This window comes from Trachurus trachurus, assembly GCF_905171665.1.
Source record: "Trachurus trachurus genome assembly, chromosome: 6".
Lineage (NCBI taxonomy): Eukaryota > Metazoa > Chordata > Actinopteri > Carangiformes > Carangidae > Trachurus > Trachurus trachurus.
Window position 1 is genome coordinate 9,795,377 of NC_139897.1, and position 23,058 is coordinate 9,818,434.

At 42.2% G+C, this 23,058-nt stretch overlaps 1 protein-coding gene across 1 annotated transcript in view; it reads right to left on the reverse strand.

Annotated features, from left to right (window-relative positions):
- The window catches only part of ppm1h (protein phosphatase, Mg2+/Mn2+ dependent, 1H), a 37,197-nt gene that overhangs the window by 11,902 nt on the left and 2,237 nt on the right, over window positions 1–23,058 (reverse strand). The window contains exons 2-6 of the mRNA XM_083974305.1: window positions 12,506–12,671; window positions 8,901–9,257; window positions 2,241–2,353; window positions 1,920–2,004; window positions 1,573–1,691 (exon numbers count right to left, since the gene is read on the reverse strand). Coding sequence (XP_083830431.1) covers window positions 1,573–1,691; window positions 1,920–2,004; window positions 2,241–2,353; window positions 8,901–9,257; window positions 12,506–12,671 — 840 coding nt within the window. The remainder of the gene's footprint in view (window positions 1–1,572; window positions 1,692–1,919; window positions 2,005–2,240; window positions 2,354–8,900; window positions 9,258–12,505; window positions 12,672–23,058) is intronic.

Here is a 23,058-nt window from a genome sequence, read left to right on the forward strand (position 1 = left end):
CACCTATGGGCTTCTAGTCCTGTGTGGTGGTGACTGTGTCTGCAGAGCCCCCTCCCCGCCTGTATTTTGGTCTTTTGCTTTGTTTGGTTGTGCACGGGGATGCTTCTGGGTGGAGAGTCGTGTTTTCTCTCCAGCCAGTGCTTTAGGTGATGTTTCGTGCAGCATGAGTAGGAGTGCTGCCGCTAACCGCTAGCTCCACTCTAACTTCCGCTAGCGGTGGTGGCTAGCATCCTTCGTTAGCACGCGCTTCCCAGCTCACCACAGCGGCCCTCCTACTCGTTGCAGCATAACACTCAAGGCTCCCGTTGTTGGTGACGGCCGGGTATCGGCCCGCTGCTCTAGCGCTTCACTCGGACTGTAATTCCTTCTCTTTGCAGTCCTGAGTCGCCCTGACTGCTGCTGCTGCTGTCCGGGGCAGGAGACTGCACAGTTGAGCCCGAGAGGAGGGGCCCAGTCTGAATGTTTTGTTTACAAATGAACAAATCTCCAGACTCTACCTTTAGGTGTTAAAATCTTTATAATCCTTCACCTGTCCTTCTCTAGGCGTGCACACATTTCACAGTCTTTATGTATTCTCCCTTTTCTTCGCCCCCTCACACCGTCTTCCTTTAGGCTCTTTGACCTTTATTATCTCTCATTCCACAATAAGATAAAGAGCCAGGTCCTTGCTGTGCTCACACACTCCTTTTTGTGCTCTCCTCACACTCTGAGGCAGAAATGTCATGGCCTCCTCCTGACAGCACAGCTTTGAATGATTTTTTTCCCCTTTCTCATTCTGCTATACACTGAATGGGATGGAAATTTCTTTTATGGAGCATTTTCATATTGGATGCATTATAGGAAATCACTCAAATGTAGATAATGTCTCAAACTAATTCCTCTCTGAGGGCGCATAAAGGAATCTGACTGTACGGCAGCTCAGTTAGAGGATATAAAGAAGACTAAGGAGGATTTTAACAAATGTAGCCTACTTAGTGTTAAATAATGTAGCAAAGAGGCAGATGGGACACTTCACAGGTGAATAGATAAAAATGTAACTAAAAGATTTTACCATGAAACTTTCTCTAGCTTATTACTTACATTAACACAATTATTTTGGTATTGACTGGTGTACACATTACTGTTTAATTACTGGTTCCTGAAGCTGCAAGTTTATTGTAGGTATGCTAATGAGGTACTGGCCAATTAAATATGCACTTATTTGCATACATTTTCAGAGCAGGAATATGAACACTGGATACATTTGATTTAAATGTCTTATTATCATTATTTTTTTATGACATTTCCATAATAAATTATCACATTCCACATATTTTAAGAGAAAGTGAGAGAGTGCAGTAAAATAAACACCTAAATGTGTATTTTGGACATTTTCTCTCCACAAGAAAATTCTATCTGTCACAGCAAGGTTAACCATTGTATGAAAAAGTATCTGTCTGACTGGCTGTGTCCTGCCTCACTGACACACACACATACTGAAGCAGCAAAAAGAAAAACATACAAAAATTAAACAGTGATCTTAGATGAACTCATACTAAATCAATCTATAAATCAATAAATCAATCAACCCACCATCCCGACATGGTGAAGTCACGGTACAGCATCCTCTTCCCGACCTCTTTCCTTTGCACTCTTCTCGGGAATTCCAGATGTGTAAACTCGTTCCCTAATAAGTGGGGCTGCATGTAGGCCTTCCATTAAAAAAAAAGAAAGAAAGAAAACAGAGAAAGAATAAGATTGACAAGCCCAGGGGATAGGAAAAACAATTCCATAGTCTATTAAGCTGGCAAAGAGAGCAGGCGGTGTAAAGAGAGACAGAGCTAAGCATAGCCAGTGTCTCAACGGGAGGGGAGGTCAGCTTTGCTAATATCTGACAGCTGTGATCTTAAAAAAAAGAAGCTTTTTTTCTCTTTTTTTACCAGGAACTGCAGTCGCTGTCTCTCTGACTCTGGTGTGAACTCTGCTGACATGGGGATGACTTCCTTGGCCCGGATAATGATAGCTCTGAGGGTGAGGAGCAGACAAAACACTTCTCTGTTACTTTAAGCTGGGACACTGTTGCTCCTTCCGGCTGCAGGGCAGGAGAAGGTGACACAGACGAAAAAACTAAAACGTCACATGGTCTGTTTGTTCTGTAGGTTTTACCTGTGTGTGTGTGTGTGTGTGTGTGTGTGTGTGTGTGTGTGTGTGTGTGTGTGTGTGTGTGTGTGTGTGTGTGTGTGAGAGAGTGTACACCTCACCTGCTGTCCCCAGCATTCCCAACGTAGAGCTTCCCATCTAAACAGACGACCGCCAGAGCCGTGCAGCCGCCTGAGACGTTGTAGACCGCCTTCTCCTTCTCTATCTGTACATCCTGAACACACACAAACACACACACACACATTAATCCTTTGATGAGACACAATGCGCACACACCCTCTGCAGATCATCATGTTTTTAATCATCACAGCCTTCAAAAAGTTTTTCCTATCACGCAGCGGCACATAGCATTAAAGCCTGAGCCTGACGCCGACTTCAAATATTTCCCTGATACTTAAAAGCTGCCATGATGCATGATTATTAATTATAGCCACATAATGGATTAATTTATCAAGAGCGCCATAAGTCAAAAAGCAATAAAACAAAATGGAAACCAAAAAAGGACATCAGAGAAAGTTTGGAGGGACTGCTGGTTATTACACCAGCTAATTAGCCCAGATTAATTTGGTGCTAATTAAACTAAAAGAACGATTTGAAAAACCCCACGCCATTAGTTCATTAATTAGATGAATAATTAACCTGTCAGTGAATTAATCAAAAATGCTAACATAAATTTGAACCGCGCTGCTCAATCTTGGTTTAACCCTTCTTCTTCTTCTCCTCTCTCTCTCTCTTTGACATTAACTGTTCCTCTCATGGCAGAACTGAGACCTGGAGAAGAGGCGATGCCTTCACATCCATCTCTCCATCACATCTCTCCATCACATCCCTCCATCACATCTCTCCATCACTATCAACAGACTGAGTGGGATGCAAAATGTTGGGTGAACACATCTGCAGCGAGTCCATCCTTGACACTTTTTTCCCAGGATGGATGTTTGCTGCTGTTATAGCGTATCAGCTTCTGCTCCACCGCTGACGAGTCGACCTCCATCTGATTACAACTCTGCCAATGTGTGTGTGTGTGTGTGTTCACAGCAAGTGTATATGTGTTTATATCTGATATGGATCAGTGAACTGTAGTATATTTGTGCGCATTGTGTCCACCATTGTGTGAATCTGATAGCAAGAGTGTATACACTGCTCTGTGCTGTGCATGTGTGTGTGCTTGTTGTTGTGTCACACTTTTTTTTTTATATATAAGACAGGAAGTCAGTGTGTACATGCATTTGTGTTTTTCTGTACCCTTCCACTCCAGTGCACACACAGATGCACACACATTCCAGTGTTGCTGCTTGAAGAAGCAATACATTTCTCAGGAATGAGAGGGCATGAAGGTGTATAGAGGACAGATACAGTACACGCAAACGTGTGTGTGTGTGTGTGTGTGTGTGTGTGTGTGTGTGTGTGTGTGTGTGTGTGTGTGTGTGTGTGTGTGGAGTGGGAGGGAGGTGAACAAATGTGTCCTTCACACTGGATGAATTATGAATCCATAGCGAGCCATACATATTTATCCTCACTGTATCCAATACCTCTGGCTGCAGGCAAAGTCTTTAATAATGAAAACGCCTGCATAAACATCTACACCTCTCTCCTCTCCACTTCCACCAGGAAGAATCCAACAACTGAGCTAAACAACCAGCAGGCAGAGAGACAGAGACACACAGCACTCAGACATACACATCTTATTCTACTCAACTGCCATAACTGCAGACAGGACTTCTGCAGTGCTTCATATGAAGCTCTTCGTTGTGTCCTTCAAAGAGGAAAAACATACTACAACTGGTCTAATACATCAGGAATTTCCAAATTTCACACCAGTTCCAAATCATATCACCACAGCAACCTTTATGAAAAGAAAAAAAAACACACAAATAAAGTAAATAAATCAAAAGAAAAGAAACAGCCAAAGAAAACGATCTACTGCTGAAGCAACAAGGAAGAAGCAGAATTCATTATAATCCACTATTATCCATTAAAATCCATGTGAACATACTAAGGGGGAGAAAAATAGTCAGGGACACATAACAATCCAGCACAGACACACACAAAAACTTTCATTCAGCACACACCCACACATCTCACTCGACCAAACTGCATTTAATGCATTTCTATGCAGTGAAAGATTTATTTGAACGTAGCCTCCAGGAAACACAAAAGGAACCAAATAAATAACAAATCCAGATTCTTCCTTAAGGACATGTTATGTATAGGAAAACTCAAAATTCCTGCTTTTAAAATGAACTGTTTATTTCACATGGTTTTGTCATGAGGGCTTCTGTCTTCTGTGGCAAGCTGCCAAAAAAAAAAAAAAACATCTCCGTGTCTGCAGTTTGCAGGATGAATGGGAGAGCCCAAAGCTACTGGACCTAAAAACAGGAAAGAAAAATGAGCTTTGAGAAGAGCGATACCTGAAAGAGAGGTCTGCAAAGGATGGAAAGCTGCGATGAAGGACAGTGAGACAGGTAATTAACAGGAATTAATCATTTTTTAACTAATTAGCTAAGGCAGTGGCATATAAGTTGTTTATGAGGGAGAGATGAACCTTTGGGCTACATCTTTTCAAAAACTAGTAATTTGTAACAACCTCTGCCAACACACTGTCACATATTTTGCCTCTCCGACTGTAAATATTAATATATTATTATCAATATTAAATAAATGTTCAGACGTCCCTGTAACCAAAGAAAAACGTGGATAATGAATGGGTTGTTTGAATAATTGCACTTGGTAGGACAAGCTATCTTACACGTCTGATTATTATTATTACTATCAGTATTATTATTATTATTATTATTATTATTATTATTATTATTATTATTATTATTATTATTATTATTATTATTATTATCTGGATAATTTGCCAGTTTATTATGTGGCTCTGCATAACATTTTATAAAGTCACAGATGCCAAAACTATGATTATGTCTGGTATTTTACATCTCGATCCGAGCATTGTTTTCGAAGAAATTCACAGAAATGTTGAAAATGCCCAATGATGTTGAGACGACTGATAAAAAGTTCTTTAAAGGGAGTGGTGTTATTTGAGAAAATTTAATTTTTGCTTCCTGTCAGATAAAAGACTGACACCTCAGTTCTGCCCTGCGTGGCTGAAGTCATGAGGTGATTGTCTTATCTTATGAGGAAACAGCCAACCTGACTGTTGACAAGCATGTAATAAAACTATAAACAGACAGAGACTCATTCTGGTCTTGTCCACAAGATCGTCCTAACAGCACCTCAAAGGTTCACTGATACATTCTGTTTCAATTGTTTAATCCAATGCACCAACTGAAGTGTGAAGACATCACATTGTAGTTTTAACAATGTGCCAGACCTGGACCCCCCACCCTATTACCCCCTGTAGCTCCTGTGCACTGTCCAACCACAGTGATGAGGTTTCTGTTCTGTTGCAGATGAATAAAGGATATAACATGGCAGATATTGAGCTTTATGGGCTAATCACCAATCACACACGGTGCTAAAACACTAACAAGGTGCTAAAATGTGTATCCAACTCAACCTGATCACACGCACACACAGGCACAGAGGGTCATATGAGGCCAGAGATCCCCCCCCCCCCCCCCCCCTCCTCCTAGGTTTGTGTCCTGTCTCGACACAAAGCTCAGACTGATAAAACTCTGAGCTACTTTTTTTTTATGTTTACACTTCTCTGAGTGTTTATCAGGCCTGAGCAGCCACTCAACACAAACCGGTCACTTTCACAGGAATGCAGTGAGTCATGTCAGAGGAGAATTAAAAGGCGGGTCACCACTGATAAGATACAGCGGCTCTGTGAACTTCTGAGACCGAGCTTTGGAGCGACAAACCTTCCCCATGATTCTCTGACATTTCCCATTTCCTTAAAGAATGAGCTTCATTAAAAAAATAAGACGAGAGGCTTTTAGGGGCGAGATCCTGCCAAGATCGGCCTGTGGGTAGTCACTCAGCAGAAAGTGGAAGTGACAGTTTTTTCTGTTCCATGCTGAAATGTTTATCATTTTAAACAGAGTGCATGTAATTTCACTGTAACAATGAGTCAAATGAAAATAAATGACAGCTGCAGAGTAAGGTAGGTTCTGTAATTAGAGGCAATACTGTAGGTGAGGGAAAAAAATAGCTGTAAATCAAAGAAGAGGGAAGAGCGTGCACACTCAAAAGAAGAAAAAAAAAGTGTGGAGGTGCTCGGCTAACAAACAATTTAAAAAGACACACTGACAAAGACTAACCATCGAAACCGGTCTGTGTGAGTTGCCTGTGAGGCATTAAAGATATTAGAAGGACACCGAGTGTTGCTGGCTTTTTGTTCTTTACAAATAGTTACAAATTAGACACTGAACCATCAATCTGAAAAAATATGACTTTGTGAACATCCAACTTTAAACCACCCTTAGACGGCTTTGTGGCTGGAAGGTCAGAGGTATGCGAGTGAATGCCGCTGTGACCTCGCCTGCAATGGTAGATTTCAGTAGAATTACCTTTAAAGAAAGAAAGCAGACTCAGATTCAGAGCTGCAGATTTAACATGAGAGGAGAGAGGGGAGGCAGAGAGAGACATCGCTGTTTGACTACTGCAAGGTGTCGTGGGCAGATATGTTTTTGACAGGACAAAGATGAAAAGAGGAGGAAAAGGACAGGAAAAGAAAAAAAACCCGACAATTGCACTGTAAAAATCTGCAGGGAAACGTGGTGCACAGTTTTAACATCCTGTGCTCTGGATCCTGCTCAAAACTGGATTTGATCACCGATTACTGCCGTGATAGTTTCACAAATCCTAGTGTGACCAGTAAAAATCTGTCCAACAGCCGTTCTGTTACTGTAATAAAATGAGTTAACAACACAGCCCTCAAAACTCTGTGGAACAAATCATCTTTTCATGCAGATGGGGTAAACATAGTCAATTTCACACTGCCATCTTGTGGTTGCAATGAGGAAGCACAAGGATTAATGATGTTTTCTAATGGGATTGATCTGCACTGTCCTCCATCAAGATCAAATTTCAGTTGTCTGATTGGAGACACAAAACAAATGCTGCGGTTTTTAGCAAAATATCAATCATGTGTTGATGTTGGTCATTGCTGGAAAATAATTCAGAGCGGTTGTTTTAATGCCTTTGCAGGGACAGACGGGTGGGGTTAACAAACATATTGTCATGTATTTCCTTTTCCTCCATCTCCGAGGCCTCTGTATCTTTTACTTTGCATTCATGTACTGGTGATTCACATGCGTCCTGAGCTCAAACTATGAGTGAAGTGACAGAAACTAAATCTGCAGCTATTTTAATTAGAGCGACTACAGGCTGCCAATGTAACGACTCAGCTGAGGACAAACTGTTAATGGAAACCCTGATGTCGAAACCGAGCCTGGTGACCTTTGACCCGTCCCCTTCGAAGCCCGTCAGGCAGGCCTGCGCTGTTTTGATTGGCTCTGGTCCGTGATGTCTTGGCCTCTGTGTGAGTTAAGTCTCCAGAATCCACTCACAGCAGAGCCAGCTGGCAAGTGTGTGTGACCCGCAACAGCTGGAGGGGAAGAGTGCATCATTTAACCTGGCTCTGAGACTGACTGACTGACTGACTGACTGACTGACTGACTGACTGACTGACTGACTGACTGACTGACCATACAGTTCACAGTGTGAGATCACACCTTAACCCCACGTATGTCGTCACCTTCACCCATCTGTAACACACCCACTCAACCCACTACACACAGATGGAGTGGGTTGGTGTAGTTCTCTGAGGAGCTCTTTATGAATAAGGAAACTTTTTTTTATAAACTTCCTCAAGCCAACAAAGAGAACAAAATGATCCACCCAAAACAGACAAAAAATGGTTATTTTAAATGTAATACCAATTTAATTTCACACTTGAATGCCTATCTTTGTTTACCAATAGCAGGAAGCTTTGATAATGTGTCAGCTTGAATCAATAAAGTAATTCTGATTCCGATTCTGATGGATGGTCTGTGTTCACTTCCTGATAAATGTGTCAATGAACAGTAGGTTGTAAATCCTGTGAAGTAATTGTGATTGTTCCTGTCGTGATGTGTGTGTGAGGTCAATGCAAAAGAGTTTGTAAAGAAAAAAGATTGATAAGGAGTTAGAGTTTAGTCACTTCTGGCAGCAAAAAGGTGTTTTTTTCTTTTCCTTCTTTCGTTTTCGCAACAATCTTGTTGAATAAAAGGACCATGAATGATCTGGCAGTATGGACAATAAGTAACTGTAGCAACAGAGCAACACTGAAGGTTAAAAGGCTGACAGACCACAGAATATACTGAACGTCAGCTTAAAGCAGAGCTTTACAGACCTATTTTGGCTTGTAACCTATTAGCATGTACGAATATCTACTCATGACCCCTCATCACAGTTAATGGGCTCTGTGTGGGTATGAGCTATGAACCTTTCACCGAGAACGATTCAGTTTTAGAGACCTATAAAGGTTTAAGTATTCAATTTCCCTCAAGAGAGACACAAACATGAGCGAATCTGTAAAATTCACTTCTCATGAAGCATTAAGGTTGAGCTGAGTCAGCCCCAGACTTGGGAGCAACAGAATCATGGACATTGTCTTTATAATCAAAGATGGACATTTTCATTCTTTGTGCATGAGAATTAGTAGCAACAAATGAACGTGTTTTTATGTTGGGTGATTTAAATGTTGTAAGTTATATTTTCATTTCATAATATAAAATTAAAGTTTGAGGCCTTTGAGTTCTGCACATTTCTGCACACTTTCATATCTCTGCCATGCATGTGCATCTTACCATGTCTTTGAAGGCGTTCTCTATGGCTCCGACCACCAGGCTCTCATGTGAAACTTTCTTCTCGGTGAAGAAGCGTGTGGGCGGGGTGCTGGGTGAACCTGGCGCCCCCGCGGCGCCCCGGAGGGAGGCTGCCCTGGTGAGCGCACGTTGGGACGTCGGGGTGAGGTGGTGATTGATGGGCTCCTCGCCCAAGCACGTGGGGGGCAGCAGGTTGGGAGTGCAGAGGATCTCCAACACCTCCTGAAGGTGCAGGGCGATGTGGTGATGGAGGAGGCGGGAGGCCATCACAGCTGCCCCGGAGCCAGCGTGGCCATCGAACAACGCCCAGTAGTGGAAGGTTATGTCCTCAGAGCCATCCTGGATTCAGGTAAGAGTCAGACACGCCTTCATTAGTTAGTTGTGTCAACATTTTCAACCTGCTGTGACTAGGGGCGAGCCAGACCTTTTATCTGACCCTATTCACACTGCAACAAGCATACGTTACTGAATATCTGACAGACAGGTCAGTGAGTGGATGGTCTGATAATTTCTTGATTCCTTAGTTCCACTGTGAATTGATTTCTTTAAAGGGATAGTTCAACATTTTGGCAAATTAAGGGTAGGTTCATTACCTTTAATTATCGGTGCATGTTGTTTTGAGATCTGCGGGGCAGAGACGCAAGCTGCTCAGCAAACACAATGGAGGGGAATGGTACAGGTCCCCTGTTCCTTTAAAACTCATCAAATACACAATCCAACAACTCCAAAACGCTTTTGTGGACAAGTTGCGACCTGCACATTCACCACGCTATTAAATAATAATGTAACATTACAAGACAGAGTTGTTTTCGAGGCAAATGCAGCCGGAACTACATTCCAGACATGGCTGCTGGGTGAGTGATTTCAAAGGCCCAAGTAGTTCCGAGTATTTGCTTAATGTGTCGTAATGTTGCATAATACATGATTATTTCATAGCGTGGTGAATGTGCAGGTCACGACTTCTCCACAATAACGTTTTGGAGTTGTTGGATTGTGTATTTGATGAGGGGCAGGTGACCTGTACTGTTCACCTCCATTGTGTTCATTGAGCAGCTAGCGTCTCTGCCCCGCAGATCTCAAAACAACATGCACCTATAATTAAAGGTGACTGTAGGGATTATGGCAATAGGCGAATTTGCCAAAATGTTGAACTATCCCTTTAACAGTTTGTCTCCAGCTTTTTTGCATATTTTTCTAGCTTTTGTCTTTAATCGATAGTGTAGTAGTAGAGAGAGAGACAGGAAATGGAGAGGCCGAGAGAGGGGGATGACATGCAGCAAAGTCGGGTCGGGATTCGATACAGGGCTGTGGCAGGGACTGTAGCCTCTGCACATGAGGTGCAGGCCTGCTCTACCAACCGAGCTAAACGACACCCCTGAATATGATTTTTAAATGAATACCTGGAAAACAGCCTCATCCATCACTGGGGTTTGATAACTTCTGGGAATTCAGAGTTTCTATGATTAATTTCAATCATAAGATACAGGATATTTATCCAAAATAATAGAAGTGAATGTAGAACAGCCTTTCAAGCAGTGCTAGGATGTTACAGCCTGGAGGCTTGGGCCCACCAAAGGGTGCAAAGACACAAAGTCTTGGAAGTAGCGGATACTTTCACCTCCTCAGGCCTCTGGAGTCTGAATGAAACCATCTGAGAGGGGGACATCACTGTCTGAACCGATTACAAATTACATATATTTGCAAGCACCCTGGTAACTGCTAAGACTGCAAAGGTCCTTACTGCAGGGGCCCAGGCTCTTTTACTCTCCCCTAACTTTCCTTTCTATCTCCACTGTGGCTATAAAATAAAGTAAGAACGTCAAATAGAGAAAAATAAATGATTTATACACTAGTTTGCAGCCTGTGGCAGGAGGTCAAAGGGCCACAGACCAAAGGAAGAAAGGTTGGTGACTGCTGACGTTTACTGTCAGTGACCAGAAAACACAAAACAATTTAACAGCACACAGGGCCAAGTCCAGCTGCCACAAATCATGGCAGAGACTCAGACAGGAAGCGGATCTGTGCAGACTTCAGTGCTTCACATTAATGTCACATTAATGGGTGAAAGCTCCTTTCTATTAAAACTGCATTCAAATGTATCTCATAGATGTTCAGTGAGAAAGCTTTCAGTGGCCGGTTCAATGACATCCTCTGATCAGAACGTGCACTTCCTCTACAGCCGGCAAGGTGTCCATGAATGGATGACCTTGTTCCACTATGATGGTAATGCCCCCCCCCCCCCCCCCCCCCCTCCCCCCTATGATTCAGAGCTGGACACAGCTCCATGTACCCATCTACAAAGTGCCCCCTCCTCCTCTCACATGTTGTTTATACAAAGTCTCCTGTGATCTGGTTCATTCATCACACACCTTTTGAGTTGACCACCTTCAAAAAGTGCAGCCACTCTCTGATCTTCTGCCATCCTGGATCCAGTGATCACGGTTTTCTGTCGTCTGTTCGATACCATTTATATATATATATATATACAGTATATATATATATATGGTATCGTATGGTATGGTATGGTATGGTACCTGAAGCTGAAGCTGCTCAGAGTTGCATCCACTAGGCCATGCATTGCATTGGCAAAAGATGGGGTTGATTTCAACATTCTTCTGGCCACTGAGTGTAGACCAGTGCTTGCACATATTTCTGCACATACTCAAACTCTGGTTTTCTAAATATAGTTCATGTCGGTTCTACAACATGGACCCATGAAGGAAGCTAAGAGCACTAGAAAAGGCTCTACACTACTCTCATTGGTCTGGTAACACTGCAGTACTGAGTCATGAGGTACTTGCATGAGTTTCCTGTAGGCTCTGGGTGGACCAGAGTGAAGTGCTGGTGGGCTGAGAGGACAATTTAAAACAGCAGTGTTACTTTATATAGATATACGTTACCAATGGGAATTAAATGACAGAATGCTTTAAGAAGAAACTGCACAATCAGGAAAACAGATCAGGCAGATAAAGTGAAACAGAAAAAGATGGATATCAGTGGAATAACCTTTTTTTTCAGCCTCGCCAGTGCTGTCAGTGAGTGGATTAAGTGTGTCAGTGTGCTGCATGAATGTAGCACACTGTCCTATAAAAGGCAAACAGTAGTGCCTATACATTTCCTAGCTCATGTCCGAGTCCCTAATACATGTCACACTGCTCTTGCAGGAGCACACAAGGCTCACTTCAAAATCCTCTCTGTGTGTTTCTATCAGTGAATGCACTCACATTTGCCTTCCAGTGTTGGCGGCTGTCAAGAGCTGCTGAAGGCCACTGTGCTGCAGAGAGGACGCTGTGTGTCCCAATAAACTGCTGATGGGACGGGAAGAGAGGACAGTGGGTCCTGACAACAGGCCCCCCGGGGGACATTCACTACTACTAAAAAGTGTGTTAACATTTTACCAAGAAGATGGCTCAGATGCTCGCTCCAGGAAAACACTATTTTATTTTCAGCTCTTGACTTGCCGCATGAGATCCAACTCTTATTTGTTTTTGTACGTAAATATTTAAATGTCTGCTCGAACACTAGTGTGACTTTGTGGTTTAACTTGGTAGAGACGCTGAATTGTTTTACTCATTAGTTTGACGCACCAGGTTGTCCCGGAGGCCCAGGCCCTCTCCGTTGGGCAGGGAGGACCTCCTGCGGGTCAGCTCGGTCCGGTTGGGCGTGCAGCTTCCTGCAGGTCTCCTCTTGACCATCAGCACTTCACAGCAGGCCTGGTCTTCGTTCAAAGTGCTTTTTCCTGCATTGATCACTCTGCACAGAGAAAACAGGACACAAGAAAAGGAGATTTCAGTCATGTTTCATCTTAACACGACATCTAGACGACAACAGACAAAAAGATGTTTAGACCATCTGAATGAATAATGAGAAAATAAAATGACACAAAAGCTTGATGACAATACCCTAAGTAACCTAGGTAAGCATGATGTGTGTATTATTTATGATATAAATTGTGTGAGTCATGTACATTACATGAAAGTGCAACAGAAAAAATACTGTAGGTAGTTTACATACTTTATATACAGTAGTCAGAATTTAATACTATAACAAAACACAAAATATTACCTTGATATAGCATTTGATTTAATTTAATATATTGTTAAAAAATTCCTAGCAAAGCCTGAGGGATGAACTATTTCCAGGACATCACTTGTCACCTTCGCTCACATCAAGCACGCCCCTCTATCCGAAAAACAAAAGTGTGCGGTAACAGCTGTGTCTCTGATTTAACTTCGCTGCCTCTTTGAATTTATTATGGCTGAGATCCTAATCTCCTGAGCATCAAGGGATGATGCACTGAGGCCGATAATCTAAGGAGCTCCGCTCGATGCATCCACCGGACACACGTCTGTTGATTGGGGAGATACGGGACAGAGAGGATGACCTTTCATCCACGTGACATTCTTGGGACTATAAACTTTGTTTTGCTGCAATGACGACAGTTCTCTGCAATAAACACAGTTAGATAAGGTGAATTACAGTTGGGTGATATACCGATGTTTAAGCACACATTTCAATTTGAGTCCCATGCATGTAGGGCAGAGGACAGAAAGACACAATAAATACTGCATTATACAACACCTGGCAGATGGGGTGCTGCTACGGGCGGCTGTAGTCATGGACAAGCACTCGCTGCTTAACAATACTCCAGGCATCCTTAATTTAGCCACACCGTAGGAAATGTTGGCTTTACAATGGCCCCTGTTAAAACAGTGCATAATACTGCTGTAGCTCATGAAATTAGAGCACACAAGGTGAAATTATCAGGGGCCTGCAGGAATAAAATGAGAAATCTAAATATCTTTTTCTATCAAATTTTGTAACGTACTTAAATACATTAATATGTAAATCAATTCAAGCTATTCTGCAATGTGAGGGGCCGCTATGATTGCTTCCCTATGGAGGATCCTAGATAAATAATCCTAATTGGTCACGGGGATGAACATGCAGAGCAGAGACCCTCTGTCTCCAGCTAAGAAAACACTGTGGGTCGTAAAACTGAAAGGAAACTCACTGGGCAGCCCTTCACTCACTGAGATTGATTTTAATTGCTGTCCTACACAATGTGCCATTCACCCACTTCCTCATCCTGAAAACTAATAAAAGCGCACTCCCTATAGTGTGTCAATAAGCCATGTTTCATTTGCCCACAGGGCATGAGGCGGGGCAAGAGGTTTGCTTTTGTAGAGAAGTGCTGATTAAATGAGATGATCTTTTTTTTTCTAAATTTAATTTCTTACTGAAGTCATCAATCAGATCAAATGTCAGTGCCTGCCTCTCAAATGCAAAGACTTCTTGTTTTTCTGTGTTCTAGTTTTATTGTAAGTGACACAAAAACCGAATCTAGATGTCAAGAAATCAGACTTTCACAACACAACCATCTACAGCAAATATGAGAAAAAAAACTAATACATCAGCCAAATTCATCTTTAACTTTGCCTGTTGTGTGTTTTATCCTCCAAGGCTGACACCAGAGTGCTTAAAAGTGTAGCTCTTCTAATGGCTCCAATAGCGTCAGTCCCCACAGACTCACACACAGATTTAAATGGACAATTTACAATGGAAATAAACATGTTTACAGCCTGGTGCAAAGAGTGCTTTTGGTCTCTATGGTAAATCTCTTTTCCTTATTCATGCTTTTACTGTAGGTCAGTGTTTCCCAAGCTGCAGGAGAAGAACAAACAGAACCGGTGAGGAAACTGCAGCAGACGTATTGACCTGTCAAACACAGGTGCTGCTAACAGGAGTTAACTGCTGCACTGCAGTGGCTGCTGGGGGGTTAGCTGCCCCTCGGTAGCATCATTAGTTTTACCTGTGCTTCAACATTCAGGTCAAGCAGCAGCACAATGGAGTGGTGGAGTCCAGTCAGTCATCATCTGGATGAATTCCTCCATGTGTAAACGTAGGGTGTTTTCAGACTGACAGACATGGTTCTGGTTCCTTTCTTGCGTCTCAGAACCTCGGTGCTTTCTGTTGAACCAGCAGCGTTCAAACCAGTTTAAGTGGAACCAAAGTGGGCGTATGTTACTCTGCATTACTCAGGAGGAAATAAACACAACTGGCAATATATTATATTTGTGCTTTTGTTTGATGTCTCTGTAATCCTTCTTTAGTATGTTTTAGTTTATTAATTATTTGGTCTGGTGTTGGAGTCAAAGATAAGAATTACATAACTTCATTAAGCTTTGAAGGGAAATTCATACAACTTGTCCTCTCTTGTGCTGCTTTCTAACTTTTCTTGAAATTCTGTTGATGCCCAAATTGCCACCAAACATTTTGTTGCAGACCATGACAAATTATTTCTCTCCTCCTTCCTCCCATCACACTCACCACACACACTGTAAACAAACATGTCGGCATTTGCTAACGCCAGCAAGGATTTTGTTGCCACTTTTCCACTGCACGGTTACAGCTCTGCTCAACTCGACTGAACTCGGTTTAGATCTTTCCCATTACAGCTGAGTTCTTCAGCGGGGGCGGGGTCGTCATATCAAGACGGTTACGGCCGTGTCATCTCGCTCTCTTTTTCTCTCGATTATGGACCACAGCGTAGTTTTCCACACCGCAGCCATTTAACTCAGGTGACAGAATAACAACAGTCTCAGTACAGATCAGTGGTTGCTGTTGTCGATGTGTTTTTAAAATTAGCTGGTTTTAATTCTCGTGGACGTCACACTCACGACTCTTATAGATAGATAGATAGATAGATAGATAGATAGATAGATAGATAGGATAGATAGATAGATAGATAGATAGATAGATAGATAGATAGATAGATAGATAGATAGATAGATAGATAGATAGATAGATAGATAGATAGATAAGTCTTCATACATCTGCTGTCTTTCTGAGTTTTAATTAGCATTTTTGAATTGAGTCACATACATACAACTGCATGAACAGTCAGTCAGTGGGTGAGTGAGCTAGAGTGTTCTCAGGTCTGCTATCTTTATAGTTCGCAAACACATACCAATATAGACAGAATATATGGCACCTTGGTGGTTCTGCCTAGCCTCACCACCAGGACACAACAACCCCTTGTAAATTCCACATGACACTCTGTCCTGGGAGCCTCTTAACCTTTCACTTGTCCTAAGTGGACTCCCTGGTGTATCTTATCTCACAATGCTGTCATCAAACTGATTAACTCTTGAGTACCACATATCACAAGGTGAAAAAAAGTTCTGCTACCAACATGATTATACAACACTTGTAAAACATAACATCTGTTAAATGACAGAATTTTCCATCACATTCCATCCAGGTCCATTTAAAAAGACACAAACAGCACACACATAGTTTGTCATTTCACATAAAAATCGTATTCGTAATTGGAAATCGGCTTTTGAGAGAAGAAAATCTGGATTTTATTTTGGGGCAAAATCAAACAGCTATGACACAGTTGATGTCACAGTTCGCAGAGAAGAACCAAGCATTTTTTGGTTCCCTTAAAAGCCTGTTATTTCTTCAGTCCGAACATGGCGACCGGTGCTTATCTCATATGAATATATATATATATATATATATATATATATATATATATATATATACACAGTACATTATGAACATCAGAAATGCAGTTATGATACACTGCATACTTAAAATCACGAAAAATTTTAATCATGTACTTTTCTATGAAAGTGACATAATATGGAAATAGTTAAAGTAATAGCTATATACGGATAAAATTTCACAGAATTATGAATAGTATAAATGTCGACTGACCCTGGCCGCCTAAGTTACGTCTGCGCGTAGTCCACACCACTGTGCTGGCCACCTTTAACTGTGATCTTTTCTCATTATTTTATGGATAGTCAATCATAGTAAATATTTGATAACATTCATTTTTGGTTTTACTGTGCATCATGTATGTGGTTTAAGGCTGATGGACATTTCAGAATAAGCATCAACAAGTGACCACAGACATCATAAAATGTTACATTACTGCAGCTCTCATGTATATATTTGGTTTGGCACGCAAGCTTTTAAAGCAGATATCAGCTTCACGGCCGTTTCGGCTAATGCTGCGTTCAAGGCAGGCTTTTGAAACCGTAAGTTACAGCTTCAAGTCACAACTACGACTTGGTAGCGTTCCAGGTAACCCGTAGCTCGTGTTTTTACCATCCTGTTGTCTGTGAAAGTTCCCTATAACGGCCACTCGTAACTTCCGACCCGTGAACTCGTACCAGATCGAACTGGTATGACTTCACAGGAAGGAAAAACACAAAGTACGAGTTTCTTTGAACGCACCATGAGTTAGCAGCCCCCGCCCTTGTCAGGCATCAATTGGTCCTCGTGCTACGTCACCACATTCACGCGCATCCCTTGGCTGCACACACAGCCCTTCATGCCGTTCTCTCTCCTCATTGGATAACACTTGTATCCCACAAGGAAAATTTTCTCCTCGGGTTACAGCAGAGCAGAGTGACGGAGAGACTCGTGTTTAGGCTGAAACACTTCATGTAAGTGATTGCTGACGGAAAATAGGACTATTTAGGACTTATATTAACAAAAACATTCCACTGATATCTGCTTTAAATCAGTCTCTTCCTTCCTGTGCTCATGAAACAACGACACACCGTACATGTGTGAGGTCTTGTTAATGGTTAAATCCTCTCCCTGGCTTCATATGATGAGGCCACAAACTTCACGGACCGCCATGCGTGTCTGTGACCAAAGCACCGCAGGGACTGACGTTCATTTGACCCTGGAAGATCACAAGATTAACAACAGTGGAGCTCTCAGGCCTTTCATCTCTGATATGAGAGGAAAAGCCGTCCACACCCCGCGGCATGAGCAGTATCCGAGAGGAGGGCTGTCACATTCGGTTACCTCATCTCGTTTCTTCTCATTTGAGACAATGGCATGGCCTTAATTACCCTGTCAGAGCTGTAATCTACAGCCCTGCTTCTTTAGTTTTGGAACTTCTCCTTCTCACACACTAACACACTTACTGCTCTGCACACATCATCATCAAGAACATCCAGGTAGGCCTACATTATGACCTACATTATGTACCTATTTCCATAATACTCCATTAGTTAATTTTTCACTTCTTTGGTTATTTTGCAGATAAAGCTAAATCTGTAAACCCTTAAAAAAAATCCCTGTATACATTAATACTTGAATAATAGATCTGGTTGTAATAATTGAACCCTCTCTCTGATCTGGATCAGTCTTTGTTGCCATCTTCTTGTACAGCTACAGCACACATCAACATATCGATGCCAAGTTGAGGAAGAACTGACCTGGAGGCTATGACAACTACAGGCACACTGCTCACAAAGCCCATAATTATAGCTCGTTAGGTTAGCTATTGAATCACTACAGTGCTCATAACTGGGTTTCCAACTTCATGTCGCCCTCAGCGTTTATTCTCTCTTTCATGTGTTCAATCAAAACCAGTTCAAAGCTCCATGCTGCCAATCCTGTTTCCAGATGAGCACATTTTAAGTTTGATTACACACCTACATAGGTTAAATGTTTCTTTATGTGCAACACGTGGAACATGTTGACACTTGAATGTGGCCATATTTTTTTACACAATGAATATTTACTTATATTATAATTTTTTTTTTATGCCATGAAAATATCTGTTATTGGATCCTCCTTCTTACACTGTATACACTGTATTTGTTTTTGTGGCTCTATGTTCTTCCTCCTGTGCTCATCTCAGATTCAACAGCAGATCTTTTCAGACAGTGAAAATACTAGAAAAGTGATTATAGTGATGCATGACGCACTTTGTTCAATGACAGCTCATATTCTAGCCACACAGAGAGGAAGGCTGGCGATGAACAGAAACAGCATCACAGTATTTCTGCCTCGAAGCTATGTGCTGTGTTGATGTAGCAGAAACAACACAAGAACTGCGTCATGTGACTGAGCACTGGGAGGCTTTGTATGTATGAAGTGCTGCTCATGTGCTTCCACTCCAGAGCTGAGTGTAGCACTTATTTCACTGGCTCCTTTGCAGTGGAAAGGATTAATCGTGTAGAGGAAAATAGTGGAGAAAAGCCTTAGAACATCCATGTGTTCACATTTATGGAGTTTACAACTCATATCAACTCCTTTTTATCTCTAAGATCTGCTGAGTGTGCATGCCCTGAGCTGACTCCACACTGTTTACCCTGGAGCTGCCACCTCCTTTGTCTCTGTTCTCTTACCAAAGATCTTTACACTGAATGGGCTAAACGTTTCCCTGCACCGACACGCCCTGATACATACGTCTGCTGACCTACAACCAAAACATACAGTTTGCAGTGGTGGTGCTGGCGTTTGTCTGACAGACACTCGTATTGATTAAGTATCGATCAGACTGCTGCTGAGGTTGCAGCAGGGGATTTCTGGTGATAGTGGGTCAGTGGGAAAGCTTTGTCATGACTTATCCTTTGCTTTCTCAGTACCACTACTATTCTCTGGCAGCATGTGAGGTGGAGGAGTTGGAAATGAGGAAAATAGAAAAGGAGGTGAAGTCCATTTGAACCACAATTTTACTACTCCATCATCAAAACTGGATCTCTTATGACGATGGGGAGTTCTTAAACCAACACTAAGGAACTTTTCAACCTTCATAAAATATTTTCATAACTTTTGTGATGATACATCGACTTACAACAAGTTGAATGACACCTCTGTCATGGCCTGAGGGGGTCTGTATCTCTTTCTCTGGCACTAAGCAGCTTTGAGGAGCATGGTAGGAACCCTGCTCTCACGCTAGTGTTCATGGGAAATGGAGTCTTCCTTCACTTTCACTTTTGCGAGTCACAACAAGGAGGGAACAGGCAAAACAGCACTTTAGCAATGGATTATGTTTGTGTTTTCACTTTGAAATGATCCACTGGAAACAGAAACTTAGTTTTGATGTCTTTTGTTAATTTTAATGCAGGATATTTACAGGGCTTCACGCTAGTGTTCATGGGAAATGGAGTCTTCCTTCAGGCAAAACACTACCGCTTTGGTCCACAGGCGCCGCCAAACTCAACCAAAACTGAAAGTTCTTTAGTACTGCTTTAAAGGAGACATATGATGACCCCTTTCCACAAATTAAAATAGTTCCCAGGTGTCTTAAAGACATGTCTGTGACATGCTGTGGTCAAAATACCCCAAGAATCAAACATCACAGCTCTTTTCATACTCTCAAAACAGCCCTGTTCAGAACGGCTGGTTTCAGTGCCTGTCCCTTTAAATGCAGATGAACCACTGCTTGCCCCGCCCCGCCCCTTCTACTGGTCCCAGGTAGGTGTGGTGTTATGCAAATTCGAAAGCTAGTTACATCACTGGAAGACAACTGAGGGAACAGCTCATAAAACCACACGGATTTCAACCTAGGGAGCCTGAAAATTACTGATTTTTTTGTCAATTCTCACATTTTGGGGGCCGAAAGGCAAGACAATCATCCAAATATATGTTAAAGAGCCTTCAAAAAGTGATATTTCCTTAATATGTCTCTTAGGGCCAATTTAGAAACAAACTGGTTTTGGTGTAATCATTCCATTGTGTGTGGCCCGCTGTGTTCTCAGCAAACTACCTGCTTTGGTTTCTTCTCAGAACTGTTTTTAAACTGTATCCAAACTGAAGCTACACATTAGGTGGAGCCCACGTCCTTTTTTGTTCTGACTTCACTGTACAACCTTTAGATGTGTAAACGCCACTGAGGTTTTCACTGGAAGCAAGATCCCCTTTTCTCCTCCACACCAAGCATCATGCAACATGACAGCAGTGCACTCAAAGCGGTCAGCACAGTTGCAGTAAATGCAGGCTGTCTGCAGAATCGAGGCCCCGTGCGTGTCCACAGCCCAAGTAAGAAAGGATGACACCACTGAGAGTGAGCAATACTCACTGATCCATTCAAATGGTCATGCTCACTGGACCTAACAGAGCACCCACTCAGAGAAACAGTGCAGCAGAACCCTCCTCATGAAGCAGAACTGCTCTTCCGGCCTCCAGTGAGAGCAACACAATAACCCTGATGACACTGAAAGGCTCGGAGACAACACATGACTGTGCAGTTCACCCTGCCAGATCTAACATGTTTCACCCTGTGATTAAATAATCTGGATGTTGAAAAGATGCCAAAAGTATAAGATGTAAATCAAGGCATTGTGTATTTCTGTTAGCTGTCATAAATCTACAGTAAGCAGAGTCTTTATCCATGTTATAGAGCTACAGTAGATGCTAATATCAGCATGCTGACATTCTCATGGTGATGATAACTATCATGTTTAGGAACTCACACCCTAAAAACACAAGTTTTCTTTTTTGAATGTGCGGGAGGAAAAGTCACCACAGCCAGTGTGGGGTGCGTCATGTTGGCAGGAAGACTGTCTGTATGAAAGTTAAGGATGAGTTTCACTTCCTGAAAACCATGATCCCCGGAGCCACATTACCAGCAAGACACTGGGCAATGGAGTAAGTGTTCATTAAAGGAGAATTCCGGTCATTTTCTAAGTAATGCTCTACAGCTCTAGGTCCCCGGGTGCGACCAGAGGAAAACATCAGAGAAAGATATGTGCAGACCGGACCTAGCTCTTCTAGGAGGAAAAAAAAAAATTTTGGATGGGAAAAAAGCATCAATATGAATATAACTGCTTTTTTCCCATCCAAAATTAATTTTTCCTCCTAAATCCATGTTTTCCTCGCGTTTTTGTCTTTGTTGATATGGAAACAGTCCTGAGCTCGACAGTCAACTAGTAAGGTCTACCCAGGAAGCTAGAGTAAACAGAGGTACGTGATAAAAACACATGTTAACACTGCTCTTATGCACACTCAGTGTTGTGTGGTAAGGCACTGGTGGATGTTGCAAAGCATTTGTAGTGATATTTTGAGCATAGAGGCCAAAGTCGCGGTAAGAAGAACTGCCCCCATTACTTTTCTGTTTAACTGCAGTGTAGCGCAGCAGTATGCACATATGTTTCTCAGATTTTTCCTATAGTCGCACTCGGGGACCTAGAGCTGTAGAGCGTTACTTAGAAAATGGCCAGAATTCTCCTTTAAAAATAAAAGGTGTGATTGCAAAATTTACCAAACCTTGAAGGATACATGTAGTTAGAGTGTGAAAAGACCAAACTTTTAGCAAAAAAAGAAGCAAGTCAAAGCATCTATTATTTTATGTAAACACAGCGGTTGTGGATGTGGAGATTTAAAAAATCTATATCTTTAGTGGCATGCAGGTGTAACGGAGGGTCCGGGTGCACCTGACTGCTTAGCGGTCATTGACCTCTTGGCACAACGGTTTGCATCGACGCCCACCGTATGGGAGACTAGGGTTCGAACCCCACCTCGGGCAGTCCGTACCGAAAACACAACACAGAGGGCCAGATTAACATCGGCTACCCAGGCAAAACACAGTGCCAGCTGATCAGATGTGCAGATGAACTACTGGTATCTGACCCTGTTAACGATCCTTAGCGAGTGTGTGCGGATCACATCATCTCCCGTAGGCTCAGGTTTTCACGGCTGGCAGTGAGATTTCACAACAGCAAAGCCTGCTGGTCAACCAGCTGTTGACAAATCCCCAGTATGGCTGAGTCCTGGCTGATGCTGCGCCAAGCTGGCACATACACACACACACGTGCACACACACTGGCGTACACACAGAGGCAGCCGCGTCACATCTATTCATGAAGTAGGGCTGTACAACTGATCCTGCAGAATTATGCATTCTGCTTAAATATGTTGATTCTTAGATAAGAAAAACTCTTCAAAAAATAAAATGACAATAAATGTGATCAATTATGATGCACACAACGTCTTAAAGGAACTGGGTTATTGAGTAAAACGATGTAACCCACTTTAGAACATGTGAGTGGGTGATGGTTGCTCAACACAGAAGCGAATTATCTTCCTTTCTTTACATCTTCGGATTAAAAACTCCATAGCAGATTAGCATAAGAAAGCTCAGAGGAGGGTGTGTATGAAAGGATTTCTGTTTGTAAAAAGCAGAGAACATAATGATCAGTTTGGGGCCTGAAACAGCAAAAATAATCAATAAATTGATCATAAAAAAAAACAACAACTGATAACCATTTTCAGTATTGAATCCAATCTATATCTATAGCCTATAATTTTCAGTTAGAGTGTTGGGCAAGTATTGTGAAGATATCACATTGAGCTCTGGGAAGTTGTGCTGATCATTCCC